This window comes from Melozone crissalis, unplaced genomic scaffold (genome assembly GCF_028551555.1).
Source record: "Melozone crissalis strain CALT ecotype California unplaced genomic scaffold, PUWL_Pcris_2 ptg000044l_1, whole genome shotgun sequence".
NCBI classification, from domain to species: Eukaryota; Metazoa; Chordata; class Aves; order Passeriformes; family Passerellidae; genus Melozone; species Melozone crissalis.
This window is the reverse complement of record NW_026535822.1, coordinates 6,456,734-6,472,078: the sequence shown is the minus strand read 5'-3', so window position 1 is coordinate 6,472,078 and position 15,345 is coordinate 6,456,734. Positions and strand designations below refer to the sequence as shown.

At 46.5% G+C, this 15,345-nt stretch overlaps 1 protein-coding gene across 1 annotated transcript; it reads right to left on the bottom strand.

Moving 5' to 3' along the window:
• Window positions 1-3,855: 3,855 nt before the first annotated feature.
• LOC128942844 (neuropeptides B/W receptor type 2-like) lies at window positions 3,856-4,851 on the bottom strand. Its single transcript, XM_054285487.1, has one exon. The coding sequence runs from the start codon at window positions 4,849-4,851 to the stop codon at window positions 3,856-3,858; it is 996 nt and encodes a 331-aa protein (XP_054141462.1).
• Between the last annotated feature and the right edge of the window lie 10,494 nt (window positions 4,852-15,345).

Sequence of the window (15,345 nt, the reverse complement as noted above, 5' to 3'; positions counted from 1 at the left end):
TCTAAAAAAACTAAAAAAAAAAATCTAAAAAATATTTCTAATATCTAATCAAACCTCCCCTGGCAAAACTTGAGGCCATTTCCTCTCATCCTGTCACTCCACAATGACAAACCTGGAGCTCCTCTGGAGACCTCAGAGCTGCCATAGATCAAATTTATCATCCCAAAACTGCCTCCAGGCACAGCCTCAGCTGCAGTGGTGGTGTGGATGGGACAAGATCCACACACTGCCCTGGGTATGGACAGGGAGCTGCCAGGGCCATGTCCCACAGCCCACAGGGGATCCTCAGGTGAGCTCCTGACTCACTGGGAGAGGAATCCAGCCTGGGAAGTCCCAGCAGCAGGTGGGGATGTCAAACCTTGATGTGCTGAGACCCTCTGAAGGCACCAAACTGGGCTGGTTTCTCCCAGAATTGGCAGTACAGCCAGTGGGTTGTCATTTCATTGGGTTTATGGTGGGACCAACAGCGGCTCATCAGCACCCAGGGGCTCCCAGCAGTCCCAAGGAAACAAGGTGAGTGCTACAGGTGTCAGGTTGTACAGGGAAGGGACAAATTCTCTTCCTTGGCTTGATTTGAACACTGTCTTCTGGATATCCTTCTGCTTCTCATCTTTCACAGTCCAAGGTTTTGCTTATCCATGTTTAATTTTTATTTCCATATTTTCCTCACATCAAGATGCTTCTGAGAGCCACGCCTTCAACTCTCAGTGGGGTATTATTTCTTTTCTCACCCAAAAATCGTGACCAGCCTTGGGGAGGCAGTGTGAGACTGTGTAAGACCCAGGGGACTGGAGCTTCCCGGGAGAACAAGCTGCAGCACGGCTCGGATGAGGACAATTGATCCAAACAGACAATATTGCTGCAGCATGAAGATTTAAAAAGCAACAACAGCTTCTGATCCCCCACCCTAGCTGAGATGCCTGCATGGAAAGCCTGTGGTGGGAATATGAGCCCTAATTCCTGAAAGTGGGAATATGAGCCCTAATTCCTAAAAATGGGAATATAAGCCCTAATTCCCGGTGGCTGCCCCGCACCTTTGCACCCATTAATGCAGCACACACTGTTCCAGAAGGAAATCCACCCAGCTTTGAGGCTGAGCTGACTCTGTGCATGGCTGGGAAGGGGTTAGGAGGAGGAGGAAAGCCTGGGTTCCTAATTCAGCCTCCCTGCAGACCCCAGACAGGGTGCTTGCTTTAGGAAGGGATTTATGCAGTGAATCGCTAATGGGGTTTGTTTTCCTGCTTCCAGTGTTCAGGATGCAGCCGATGTGGGCTGGTGTGACAAGCCAGCCCCAGCAGTGGGAGGAAATTCAAAAGAAACGAGCTGGTGTGGGGGTTTCCCTGGGGAAATCTTGTGCTGGGAGTGGGCAAGCATCTCCCTGGAGGTGTTTTCTGCTCTCCCAGAAGGAGCCGAAGCAGCCTGGCTTCTGATGCTGTGCTCCGAGGGTCTGCCCAGGCGCAGGAAGCCCGAATGTACTGTTTCCCCGCAGGAGCAGAGTGCCAGGCTGTGTGTGAGGCTGAAGATGCTGCGATGGGGGGGATGCAGCGATGCTGAGCTGAAAGCAGCGAGTGCCGCTTAGTGCCGCCGGGCTGAACCGCACCGGGGCTCCGCGGGAGCTGCAGCCTCCCCTGGGCTCGGGAGGGCACCTGGACAGCCCAAATCCTTCTCCCCCGGGAGCCTGGCACCCGCACGAGCGGCCAAGGCTCCTGTCGGGTGTTTGGCACGGAGAAAATCGCGGATGCAGCAGGATGCTGCCATAGGGAGATGCTGAGATGAGGCTGCCCGTGCTCAGAAAGGGAAGGGGCAGGGGATGCAAGAAACGTCTGGAAATGCCCGTGGAGGGTTCAGAGAGGAGGGAACCAGACTCTCCTCAGTGATATCCAGTGACAGGAGACATGAACTGAAACATGGAAAGTTCCATTAAATCACAGGAAGGAAATTCACTGTTCAGGTGGTGAAGTACAGGAACAGGTTGTCCACTGTAGCATCTCCATCCTCAGAGACATTCAAACCCGAGTGGACACAGTGCTGGGAAATTTAACTCTGCTTGAGCCATGCTGTGACTGTGACTATCATATCATTTTTTCCATTTAATGGAGAAAACTCCAGCTATATCATTGTCATGTCTGAAGTGGTTAACTCACACTGAAAAGCTCCTTTCCATGCAAAAAAATACAGTAGTTTTTCTACTTAATAAAATATATTGCCTTTCCTAGAGCCCCAGTGCCAGTGAACAGCGATGTTTCAGCTGATTGGGCAGCTTGTGTGAGAGGTGACATAATTTGAGTCAGTTTTCTCACACAGAGAGGTTTTTCCACCCAGGAAACCCATTGCCAGCAGGTGGCAACCATGCCAAAGCAAAATTCCTGGAGAAGGTTTGCCTGGAAGAATGTGTTCTCCTTCATTGTTCTACTACAGCTGACACCTTTAATATGGAGAAGGCTACAGAGTGATCTTGTATCCACACGTCTGTTTTTAGTTTTCCATCAATTAAATTGGAATCCCGAGGTATTGAGGGTTGTCAGTTTGGGTGTTGGGGTGCTCAGGGCACTGAATTTCCCCGAGCAGTCTCACCTGGGGTCTCCACCCACACCCACCCATGGCTCTGGGAGCCCATTTAAGCTGAGAACTGCAGCCTCCTTTCCTTTTATGTTCCGTGTACTGCCTTTTCCTGGGGGAATTTGGACAGGTAAGAGCCAAGCTTGGTGCCTGGGGTCAGAGAAAAGCTTAAAAGAAATATTTTAGCTATGACAGCCTTCCTAACAGCAGTAAGATACAAACTTCACTACTAGCAGGGCTAAAGGGTGTGAGAATGAGTTTTCCAAGCTTTCCATATGGAGTTTCTGATCTCCAGACTCTTCCAGTCAAGTCCTTTTGTTCCAATACTTTTGTTCAAGTATTTTGACTATTTATCTGTGAAAGAAGAAACTTTATATCTGCAGTGCTCACTACAGTCTTACTTATGGCTTACAAACCACCTTAATTTTGTTACAAACCTGCTGTGTTTATTTTATAATAGGCAAAATGCAATATATATAGCAAAGATATGGCACAAGTAGCATAAATTTTCTCTTGTGGAAGAAGGACCAGTCTCTTTATTCCCCCATGAGGTTTATTTCATTACTCACTCTTAAATAAATATGTATTTGACACTTTACAGGGACAACTAGTTCAAAATGATTTCTAACACAAGTTCTCGCAGTTGTTATAGTATTTGTATGGTGTGCTGTTTGGCACCATTTTTGAGACTCAAATCTTCCTTTTGGTCTAAATTTAACAAGTCAGAAAAGAGGAAATTTGTGGTGGGGTGGAAGATGGACAATCCTTCAAAATCAAAAGAAAGCCATAACACACAGGAACATACACGAACATTGAAAATAGTTTCTTTTCTCTTCTAAATACTCATCCTCTCTTTTACAGATGTTTCATTGAAAGTGCTCATTAGCTCTGCTCCATTAAACAATCCTCCCTAATAACTCAGTGATAAAGAACTGAGCTTTGCACTCCTCTGGAAATTGGTCTCCAGCCCGTCCGTGCTGTACAGCAGATGGCAATAAAGGACCACTCTGTGGCAGAAGCACACCCCTGAAAAGGAAATGTTCTGGCCTTAGTAATTCAGGGGGTGAAATTAAAATCAGGGTCTAGAAATGCAAGTTGGTGGGAGCAAAGAGGGGAAATACAAGAGTTGCAAGTGGGCAGGACAAACCCTGTTGCTGATGAGGGTTACAAACAGACCACACATTACATATAAACCAAAGAAAGGACGTTGTGCATTCATTGGCCACTCCTCCAGTCTGCAAAGTTTCTCCTGAAAAACCCTGGAAGGGCAGGGACCTGCCAGGCCCAGCCCCCTGTTCAAGAAGTTCTGCATTCCAGCAGCTTCCGGAAACTTTTCCGAAAACTGTCATCCAGGAAAGCGTACAAGAAAGGATTCAAGCATGAATTGGCATAGCTTAGGCTGGTGATGAAGTAGGATATCCCAATGACCATGGAGGTCTGGGGTAAGTCAGTGGTCAAAGCCACGATGGTAGCCAGGTTGAAAGAGGTCCAACAGAAGAGGAACACAGCCAGGACTATGAAGACCATGATGGTGACTTTCTTCTTGGCTTTGTCCAGGGCTCTGGCATTGGAGTTCAGGTGCATGTTCCTCAGCTTGTAGAGCATCATGGTGTAGAGGATGCAGATGGTGGATACTGGAATGGCAAAGCCAAGGATGAGGGTGTAGATCCTGCTGGCTTTGAACCAAAACCTCTCCGGCTTGGGGAAATTGAGACCACAACTCTTGATCTCCAGGTCATCAGTGTAGACATTGGCAAAGATGATGAAAGGGAGGACTATGATGGTGACCAGGATCCAGATGCACAGGCTGACAATCCTGGCTGCTCGGTACGTGCGGTGGGGCATCCTCTTGGACCTGACCGTAGCCAGCACCACCAGGTACCTGTCTATGCTCATCACTGTCAGGAAATAAATGCTGGAGAAGATATTGTAGTGATCTATGGACACGATGACCTTGCAGAGGATTTCTCCAAAGGGCCAGTAGCGGAGGAGGTGCTCTGCAATATTGATGGGCAAGACAAGGGTGAACAAGTCATCAGTGATAGCGAGGTTCAGGATGAACATGTTGGTCACAGTCTTCATCTTGGGGGCCTTGAGGATCACATAGATGACAGCAGTGTTGCCTGTGAGCCCCACAGCACAGATCACAGAGTAGATCACGGGCAGGACAATGTAGAAATCAGCTGCCTGCTCTTGGAGGGTGAAGTTGAACCTCATGCTGTTTTCCAGGTAGCAGCTGTTGCCTGCGTTGCTGCAGGAGCTGTTCAGATCATCCCAAAAGATGTTTCCCATGCCTATTGACCACAGACCACCTCCAGATACCACTGAAAGCCTCACTAGCCCAGAAGTGAGAGGTTTTTTGCTTGGTTGGAATATTTTCCCCCTCCTGTGAGAAGCAGCTGTTACCTCATTTAGATGCAGCTTATTTTCAAAGGTGAGTTGTGAGGCTTCTTGGACCACCTAACTTACCTCTCCCCCCCGTTGGAGAAGTTAGATTTTGAAGTGGTGATGGGAAAAGAAAATGTTTGGAAGACATAAGGCTCCATGAACCAAGAAAACAAGAGAATAATGTCTTTCTAAAGAAGTCAAGGAACTCTTCTTTCTGAGAGCATTCCGGTGAGCTTTGGCTTTTCTTTGCTGGGGGAGTTGAGCGGCTCTCATTCAGCTGTCTAAAGTGACAGTTCTTTTGGGGCTGGCAGGAACAAGGAGGCAGAAGGGGGAATTTCGTGCCTGGCTGGCTGTTCACAGCCCTTGGAGGACTGGAGGGATGGCTGCAGTTTCTCTGGCACAGCTCTTGCTTTCCGTGCTGGAGCAGAAGCGTTCCAGTGGTTAATTAGCGCCTGCCTTTGTGTGGAGTTCAGGCTCTTCATGGACAGCGATTTCACAAACAATGAAGAAGTTTCTGACACTGCTACTCCCCACTCCCAGGGTCCCCTAGCAAAAGAAGGAGGGGGAAAAATAGTTCAGGGAGTATTTCTGAAATTAACATTTAAAGGGGATTTCCCTGCAATCAAAGTACACCTTTAAGCAAGGGTGAGTTATGAACTTACTCACTCTGAAAACCATCCCCAGTACCAACAACTGGCAGCCCCCCAAATTTGGCACAGATAGACAAAGCTGTACATCTCAGAAGTTCAGGATTAATCGGGGAAGAGAGAGAAAAGTACCCTGAAAGAGACACAGCAGGAATCATCTCACCTGTAGCAGTCACCACATCCATCACTATTGCCTGACCCATACTTCCAAGAATTCCTCCACAGGGAATGAACAAAAAACCGACCCCTACCCCCCTCCACCGTGAAGATCAAAGGCTTGGCAACCGGTGCCAGGCTCTGCAGAGAGAAGTGCCTCACTTCTCCTGCCTTTTGTTGTCGCACAGCAATAAAGTGAGCTGGACTGCCGGCGCTGGGGATAGGGAGTGAAGTGTCCCTTACCTGGGAAGCGGCTCCTCTGCCTCCTCCAGCACCTGCTGCTCTCACTGGTGAGCCTCTTCCCTCTGATCCGAGCTGGAGGAGGGTCTCTGGGCTGCTGACGTATGGGGATTTGCAATCAGATCAACACGATGCTTCTGTGTGTGCGTGTTGTGTGTCTGACCAATTAGCACTTGCTCGGATTGGGGAAGGGGGGAAACAAGGGTTTTCTCTCTGCAGGGTTATTGAAAGAGTAAATACGGTGAATGTTTCCTTCAGGAATGAGGGAGATGTGGAGGGACACAGGCAGCACTCAGGACTGGCTAAGTGAGGGATGAAAGGATGGGAAGCAGGGGGTTAAACTGCTTCAATAGGGAACAGTGGCTGGTTTTAACAAAGGGAGCAGGAGGAGGGTGAGCTACATTACAACGCGCAAAATAAACAAATAAACAGATGTACCTTGCCAGATCTGTGCTGTTTTCGGCTGCTCTGGGGGAGTTTGGCTGAGTTCTTCCAGCTGGGTCTCTGATCCGGCTTTGGAAATCCAGTGAAATCCTTCAGATGTGCATCAGGAGGTGCAGGAGTCCCGTGAAGCTTCTTGGAAATGCACCCCAGGTTATAGAGCAACAATGTAAGATCACTTTACCAGCATGTCCCTAAAGAAAAAAAAAAGAAAAAGGAAATCAAGAGTCTTTTGATTCTCTTTTAGTCTTTTAAGTATTGCCTGACCTTTGTTTCGAGACAAAGCAAGGGAAAACAGGAATCCATCACTGCCATGCCTGGCTGAGTGCATTAAACCAGGAGGGCCAGCTCATAGATCTGAGCCAGTAGCCAAGAAGTGTGTCTGACTTTGCTCCTCTTTTTGGATGTTTTATATTCTTCTGGCAAGATTATTGTGCACCAGTAGCTGGGTGGGAGTAAAACATTCCATTGCACTTCTTAAAGACATGGCTATAACTGACTTCAGCAGATGGGATTTTTTTTTTTTAATGTACAACTCTTCAAGATATTTCCTTGACCAAAATCTAAGCAGACATTGGGCTTAAGGAAAATGAAACAGGAATTATATTGTCCAATTATATTGCATAGTAATGATATGGATGATACTTCTTCAGATGAAACACCCCTGGAGCTTTCTTCTTGCCTGTTTTGGGAAAGCTGGTGTGGTTTATAAGGAGTTGTAAATGAAGCAAGGCTTTGGTAGGTCTGCAGGGGGAATGCAGTTTCCAGGAATTGCTGTTGTCTTTTTTCAGAGAATAGCATACAGAAGGCAGAAAAATTCAGGAGAATGTGATGTTACATTTGCTGATCTGTAACTATTCCCTGGGACAAAAGGGTTTTAAAGTATTTTTCATCCACAATCCTTTGAGGCTTTCTGTTTTTCAGCATAAAGTATATCTCTGGTCTCTGGGATAGTTTAAAAGCTGTTCTTTTTTTCCCAGTCTATATTATCTTGGAATTAGCTGCCATGGCCAGGGGTTGTGTGCCTGGGTGCTGTGTGTTTCAGGAGCTGTGGTGCTGATGATGGTTCCTTGTGCTTTTACCCTTGCCTTGTGCCTTACTCCTCATTATCCATAGTGAACATGCTCTCCGTGCCTTGGTTAGGATGTGCTTGATTAAAATAACCTGTCAGAGATGAGATGGAGACTAATTAAAGCTCATTGCCTGGTGTGGGTAGAGGGGCTTTTGCTTATATGCCCCAAACAAATTACTGGCACCTCCTTTCAGAACTCCTTGCCTGGTTCTCCAATAAAACTTGTTTGCTTTGGGGAGGACAATTGCCAACAGATCTAAATTCCTGTAGGGGATTGCTTTGCAGTAGGAACTGTTCTATCAACAGAGAAAATATTTCTTCTGTGCATCTCTGGGCTCGACCAGGGCCAGGGGCTGTGCACAGGGGAAACAGATCTATTTATATTGGTGTGATGAGGAGTGCTTGGAGAGAATGTTTTACTCTTCTTGTCTTCTCTGGCTGGGCATTCCTTGATGATAAATATTACAGCGGCATAAAGCCCTGGAAATCACTGGTTTGGAAATGCTGCTACAAAGGGCACGAGCTGCCTGGACCTATTTTTGTGCCAACAGCTCCATCATCAGCACAGTGCAGCAGGGACAAAGCGTTTATTCCTGGCAAATCTGTGCCATGGAGATGGACTTTGCCTCTTGAAGCCCATGTTCACACTGTGCTGCTTGGGTCAGCTGTGCAAACAAAGAAAAGGCAGCGTTTTAGGGAGGGGAAATCCCTGCCAATGCTAAATCAGTGCTGCTTTATTGCCTTCCTAAAGCTGATGCGCTGCTGGCTCCAGACAAAGGCCATCCACCATTTTGGAATTATGGACAACCTGTTTTGTTGGGCTCCTGCTGCTTTCAAGGAGTCAAGTTCATCTCAAGGACACAGATATACAATCAATAATCTGTTTACCAAAACAAAATGTTCTCGGCTGGCTGTCTTGCAGTCACTGGTTATTAAGGTGATTTATTTGTATGAAGTGTTCAGGCTTTTAAAAGCATTGCAGGTTAATAATAGAATCAGGGAGTAGTTTGGGTTGGAAGGGACCTTTAAAGGTCATCTAGTCCAACCCCCCTGCAATGAGCAAGGACATCATCAACCAGATCAGATTGCTCAAAACTCAACCATCCCACCTGACCTTGAATGCTCCCAGGGATGGGGCATTTACCACCTCTCTGGGTAACCTGTGGTAGTGCCTCACCATCCTCATTGTAAAGAAATTTCTTTCTTATATCTAATTTAAATCCACCCTCCCTCTGTTTAAAGCCATTCCCCCTTGTCCTACCACAACAGGACCTGCTGTCCTGAGAAATGTCCAGAACTGATTACATCAAATGGGCTGAAATTGCTTCTGGTAAGGTAAGTGTGCCTGGTCAGGCTATTTGTAGGATAACACTCACCCACAAAGCTGGGATGTCCTTCTGCTTCCCCCCAAAACCTTCCCAGCCTTATTGAGCCAGGCTGGCTTAGGCAGGTGATGGTGCTCACCTTGTAGGACAGCTCAGGGAACCAGGCAAGAGCTGCAGGGCAAATGTCACCATCGGTAAACTGGTGAATTGTGGCAAAGAAAGTGCTTTTGAACGGTGATAATTGTCACAGATCCAGGGGCTGGTGACACATCCTGCCCGCCTGAAAGCTGCAGTGAAGGCAAAGGGGTTCAGGAAGTGATTTAAGGAAAATGGGAGTCCATAAACAGCCTGTTTTTGTCAGGGAAAGCATATATCAATAACTGCCCCGTCTGGCTCTGCAGGGGAGCAATCCACACAGACCGTGCAGCAATTTCCTCAGACCAGCTGTGATGGGGAATAAAAGCTGCAGCCCTGGGAGCTGGTGGGTGGCTGGCTGGAGCTATTTGCTCCCTGCCAGCCAGGAAAGAGGTTGGGAGGCTCCTGCAATGGGTTACCCTCATTCCCAGCACTTCTTGGAGACCCTGGCTCTTTTACCACACCTTCCCCAGCCCCACCAGTCGTGGAGGGAAAGTGGCATTGCAAGAGGCTGCCTGGCTGCCAGCAGGAGCTGTGCTGGCAGGTGTGTTAATTAAGGGAGCTCTGGTAGAGTACTGGTGACAGTGGGAGCAAGGACACGGTGCCAGTCTTGCTGCAGTTAATACCTAACTGTGAGAATCTGAGTGCAGAGGGAATGCTGCTTTCAACACCCTCGTTTCCTCTCCCACTCCCCCCTGGTCTGGGTTCCAGCAGCCTTGCTCCAGAGAGAAATTAAAATCTGCTTCCATTCCAGGATGCTTTTACTCTCCAGCATTTATTCCTGCTTTTCTCCAGGGCTGGAAGTGAGGGCGTACTTTGGTTGGTTTCCTGCCCTGAGCCAGCTCAGTGTGCTGAAAGCAAAGTCCTTTGGAAGAGGGAGATTTCTGGAAGTGGACTGTCCCTTTTCCAGTGCTGCTCATCACCTTTGTGGGGTGTGAGGGGCTCAGGGCAGTGGCTGGGGCTTCCCTTGTGTCAGTGCTGCCATGAGGAGAGGGCAAAAACTGTCCCATGGCTCTGACTGTGCCAGAGGTGCTGCTGCCTCATCCTCCTGAACTCTGGAAGCAGGAGAAGCTAATCTGCTGCATCCATCTATGGGTCAGTTAGTCCTCTGGACTTGGAGCTTTTGTGCTTCCCTATCTCAGAGTTCTTCCATTAGCCCATGTGAGTGACAACTTTTGTGTAATTTGTCTGTGGGACCTGTGAGGAAAAAGCCTTGGATGTGATGGGATCTGGTGCTGCAGTACTCTGGGGTACAGCTGATTGCTTCCTTTTGGAGTTCTCTTGGCCATGGATTTATTAACAGGGCTCTGTTTCCTGCTGGTTGCCTTTATCAGATGTGCACAGACTGTGTGCAAGGGCATTCCTCAGCACAGCTGAAGATTAAAACATAAGGAGGAATCCTAGTTTGAAAGGATGAGAAAACAAAACCAAAATAAAAAGATATTTTTTACCCAAAGTTAGCATGAGTCAGCAGGTAGGAATCAGCTCTTCCCTGGACCCCTGTCCTTCCAGTGCTGCTGGCAGATGAGGGTGTCCTGCAGTGCTGTGATCCATCAGCATTCCTGGCAGGAATATACATTATTTAGTTGCCATTAAGCTGGTTGTAACACAGCTGCTAAGAGCCCTTGGTATCTGCAACGTCCAAGTGAGAGGAGTTGTTATTTTGACTTTTTTAATGCCATCTGAACTTTCACTTGTGAAAAGTCACCCTTTCTGTCATTGCTTGACCTGCTTGGAAAAGCTGTGAGTCTTTACAAACATCAGCACTGCAACAGGGCTATAATGCATCCTTGGAAAAACAGCCAGGAGCCCTTCAGGGATCTCACCGGGGAGCAGGCTCTGTGCAATATATTCCAATATCTCTAAGCAACAGCTTAATGTGTTGCCTTGTCTGCTTAAGTAGCAGAGCTCCTCTGGCCTAAAAGCCTCATCACCAGAGGGTTATGGAGTGCAAATTGCTGCTGAATGAATTTGCTGCTTTGTTCACTCTGGTTTCCCTTCCCTTTTGTGTGTGCTATGACAGTGAAATGACTCATCTTCACCTTAAGATCATGTTTTGGAGAAATGGTCTAATATTTTGTACAATGCTCAATTGTAAAAAACCCCAAACCAACAAAACAGATGAAATCTGTTTCCTGGAGCAACGTTTTCCAGTGCAATTACACAGAGCCAACTCCTTTCTCCACACTCTTTTGGGCAACAGACATTGCGGAGTACAAAGTTTACAATACCATCAACTATTGTAAGGAAAAGAGGGAAAAGCAGAAGGAAAAGAAGCAAAAGCAGGTTTGAGCTTAGTGAAACCTGATTCTGGCTTTGGGCTGCAATAATTTATTACAGCTCTGTTTTACAATTAATGCCAGCCTGACCTACTTAAATAGAACATCATAATTCTTGTGGCCATGTATGTGGTCATGAAAATTCAGTGCTAAGAGCGTGAGCCATGTTGGTTATGTCAGTGTGATGGAGAAAAATGTAATTTGGATAACTCAGGTGAATTGAGTAGGAAATGGTGTGCTATAAAATGCATAAAAATAATTTAAATGCAAAAGATAAAAGGAAAAGGGAAGGGATTACTGCAAGATGGGGTTTATGGCTGGTGCTCTCTGCTTATCGGGACCCCATGGTCATGGCCATAGTGGGGATGTTAGGGACTGGATTCAGTGTGGGTCCCAGAAACAGCCAAAACAGCAGTGACAGTCAGGAACACCTGGCTCTCCTTGCTTTAAAATCTGATTTCAGGCCCAAATTTAATTCCCTGGGGATTTAAGCTGTGAGACCTTTGAGTCTGTGTGCTGGGTAAATAAAGCCCCCATCAGAAATCATATTAATGCAAATTATAGGTGACCACACCAAAAAGAAGTTTTGGATGCTTATGGAGGAGAAGCAGAAAAAGCAAAGAAATAAAGATACTTCTGTGTTTTCCACAGGGAATAATTTCTGAAGTGCAGAGCTCCCCAGGCCATGCAGGGCCTCCTGCCAAGGGGAATGATTTCAGACAAGTGCTGACTGTGTGGGAGAGGGTGTTTTGTGTTGGAGGGCTGAGTTATCACTGAAGTTTTTCACTTCTAATACTTGGTAATATCAATGTCATTTTGTCAGTAAGGAGCACACTCAGTGTCTGAGACATCTCCATCTCCACCTGCTTCACAACTCCACTTGAAGGCAGATGAAAATTATTTCCTTGTAAATGACGTGTTTTCAACAAATTCTGCAAACCCTTGCTGAGGCTCCTTGCCATGAAGTTGTATTTCTATTTATTTTTTCCTATTTTTTTTTCTAATAAGAAGAATTGCTTTCTTGCAAATGTTAGGTAAATTTTTCCCTTCCTGGGATGTCAGGAAGTGCACATCCTGTACAGAAACACTCCCCAGCTGCATCAATAACCTTTTTGTACTGTTCAGTGAGTCCTAGAAAACTGCAGAGCAGTTTTGTGTCTCTGCAGGTTACTTGGCAATCAATTCTCCATCTCTGATAAATCCTAATTTACAGGGAGGATGTGACGAACTCCCTCCTCTGCAATCAGGAGTTGGCAGTGCCCATTCTTCTGCAAATTTATGGGTTCAGCAGAATAATATCATAGGAACAGAGGTGTTGTGCAGCATTCCTGCTTGATTTGCTCCTCATTTCATGGGGCAGACAGCAGCATTCTACAGTCCTAAAAAGGGCAGGGAATTTTCTGGACTGGGAAGAAAAGCATCCTTGAGAGAGGCAGAATATGATGCTGTTACCCATGGCTGGTGTTCCCCCCTCTGTTATCAAATTTCCCTCCCTTGCTGCCCTGGGGCACCTGAGAATGGGTGATGTCGTGATGTTTTCCATAATGAAATCAGTCAAAGAGTTTGTGGACTTCTTTCCAGCATGAAAACGAACCCTGTTCTGCTGGTTGTATGAGGGAAAAATTATTTCAGGCAGAGAGAGGCAAGAAAAAGGTGAGAGACCAGTGAATTTTTTTCCATGTGGCTGCAGGGAGGGAGAACAATTGTGGTGTGGAGATGCATTGTTAATGTAAAAGCCACAAAAGCAACCCAAACAGGGAGTGAGCATCACTGGAACTGCACCTCTGTCAGTAAGGGATGGATCCCTCCTGCTCTTTCTCCTGCCTGGGGCACCTGTGTGGGGCTGGTTGTCCCTGTCATTTACCTTTTGATTGCACAACCATTTCTTAGAAAACAGTTGGCTCTTCAGACTCTCCTGGGCATTCAAGTGAGTCCAGGAGATGTGGGGGTGAGCTGGTAAGTGGATTTGGATGATCTTGGCTGTTAGGTGTTGCTACGTTTCCTGATGCTGGTCTCCAAAGCAATCCCTGGCACGCTGCTTTTGTGGAAGGCAGAAGAGCTCATGAGAAAAATGCACTTGAAATTACCTCTTCTGGGGAAATGCAATGAATTTTCTGCTAGGAACTGCTTGTGAACAAAGATGGAGCCTGAATTAGGGATCTGCCCTTGTGGGGGTCCCTTACACTGACACAAAGCTCTCTGTGCCTCTCAAGAGGGTTGCCACCATGCAGAAACATGTCACTTCGGTGCAGGGAGGGGGATTTGACATCACAAAGCATCGAGGGAAAAACATCGAGGCAAATTCTCCTTTTCTGGTCAGGAAGACCAGAGTGTGTGCCTGCTGTGTTCCACGAGTAGGAAATCAATTGCTGAGGGATTTCTGCTGGGAGATTTGGGCTTTATGAAATTCCTGCCAGGGACAGAGGACTGGGGAGCTGGAAACGATAGCGCTGTCTTCCTCCCCTCTGCTGCTTTAATTGTTTGTAGTGATTTAATAAGCAGCACTATTCTTCCCTGCAGCAAACACAGACAGGTGGCATTTCATTACCTTTATTAGGGCCCCTGTTTGGAATTTCTTTGCTGTATTTCCTTCTTTGCAGGCTTGGCCCAAAACTTGGAGAGATCAGTGCGAGAACTGGACTTTGTGCTGTCAATATTCTGAGTTTTGAGCCAGCACCAAATCCATGCAATTATATGGGAAGGAAATAATAAGGACAAATGACATGATTTAAACATTTCCTTAAACGAAGGAAATGCTCCTGGCTTTGGCATTTTATGTACACAAATGCACACCAGAAGAGGAAGAGCAAAGCAGGTACAAGCTCCCAGTACTTGCAGAAGAATGAATGGAAATAACTTCCTGTTTAGGCTGGAAACTAGGAGAAAATTTGTACCCATCAGAGGGATGTTGAAGTGGAGCAGCTGCCTAGTGACAACAGATAGGTGGAGAAGTGAAACCCCAAATTAAAGGCTTTTAATGTGGAGTTTTTTGGATACTGAGGTCTTTACAAACAGATCATGTGAGTCCCATGGGCAATGCAGGTGGATTCCCAGGGGAGCATCCCTGTCCGGTACCAGGGATTGGCTGCCCTGGTCCCACAGAGTGATTTGGGTTGTACCTGATGGCCCAGCAGAGCTTGGGGAAATGCCTCAATGTTTGTTGGATTTGAATGGCATTTGGGTCAAATCGAGTTTCTCCTCTGAGGAATGGAGTCTTGACCTCTCACAGGTTTCGCTTGAACATTTCTTTAATCTGTCCCCCACCCCAAAACCCCCAGCAGATCCCCTGCTCCTGCCACTCTGTGTCTCCCACAGCTGAGATCCTCCGAGCTTTTCCCTTACACTAAAAGAACTGGAAATCGGCTGGGTTTTGTTACCTCTTGGCAACAAAATTGTCTCCTATTGTGCAGCTCAGGGGGAAAGAAACCTCTTCCTCCCTTCAGTCTGCTGCCACAAAGTGTTTGGTTCCTCTTTGTGAAGAACCAGGAAGAAACACTTCTTTTTAAGATGAGGGAGCCCAATTCAATTCCCTTATCATTTTGAGCAAAATAACCCAGTTATTTATGTTGAAAGTCACTCCAAAATTTTGAAGAGATCTTTTTAGAAAATATTTCTCTTGGTGACTGATTATGAGTGGGTATGGGAAGAAACTCTTTGCATTGAACCACTCAAAGCAGTAATTTCTTCCCAAAGAGTAGATATAATTACATTTTGTGGGTGAAAAAAAATAAGTAGTAGTGGACCAAAGGAGCTTCAAGCTGATCTCTATTTGCTGCCAATGACTGAATTAAATGCACACGGTTCCTATCAGCTCTGCCAGACAAAACGTTGTATTTGGGTTATTGGGGGTTTTGTCAGAAATCTTTGTAGCATGAATAGTTCATGGACTTATCTCTGCTGGCTTCAGCCATTCCTGCTGTCCATCATATCTTGCTATTATAAGGCAGCTCTTTTCATTAGGTTGTCTTTTAATTCAGATATCTGAGCCTTTTTCTACTTCTAGACCCACTTTTCAGTAGGACAAACATTTTCTTATCTGTGAGTGTATTCAGTGGTGGCCACACAAGTGAAGGTAAGGAGCTGGCAGGTGATAATTTATGAAA

Coding starts and splice junctions, on each gene's coding strand:
- LOC128942844 (XM_054285487.1), bottom strand. CDS start 4,851: ATGGGAAACATCTTTTGGGATGATCTGAACAGCTCCTGCAGCAACGCA.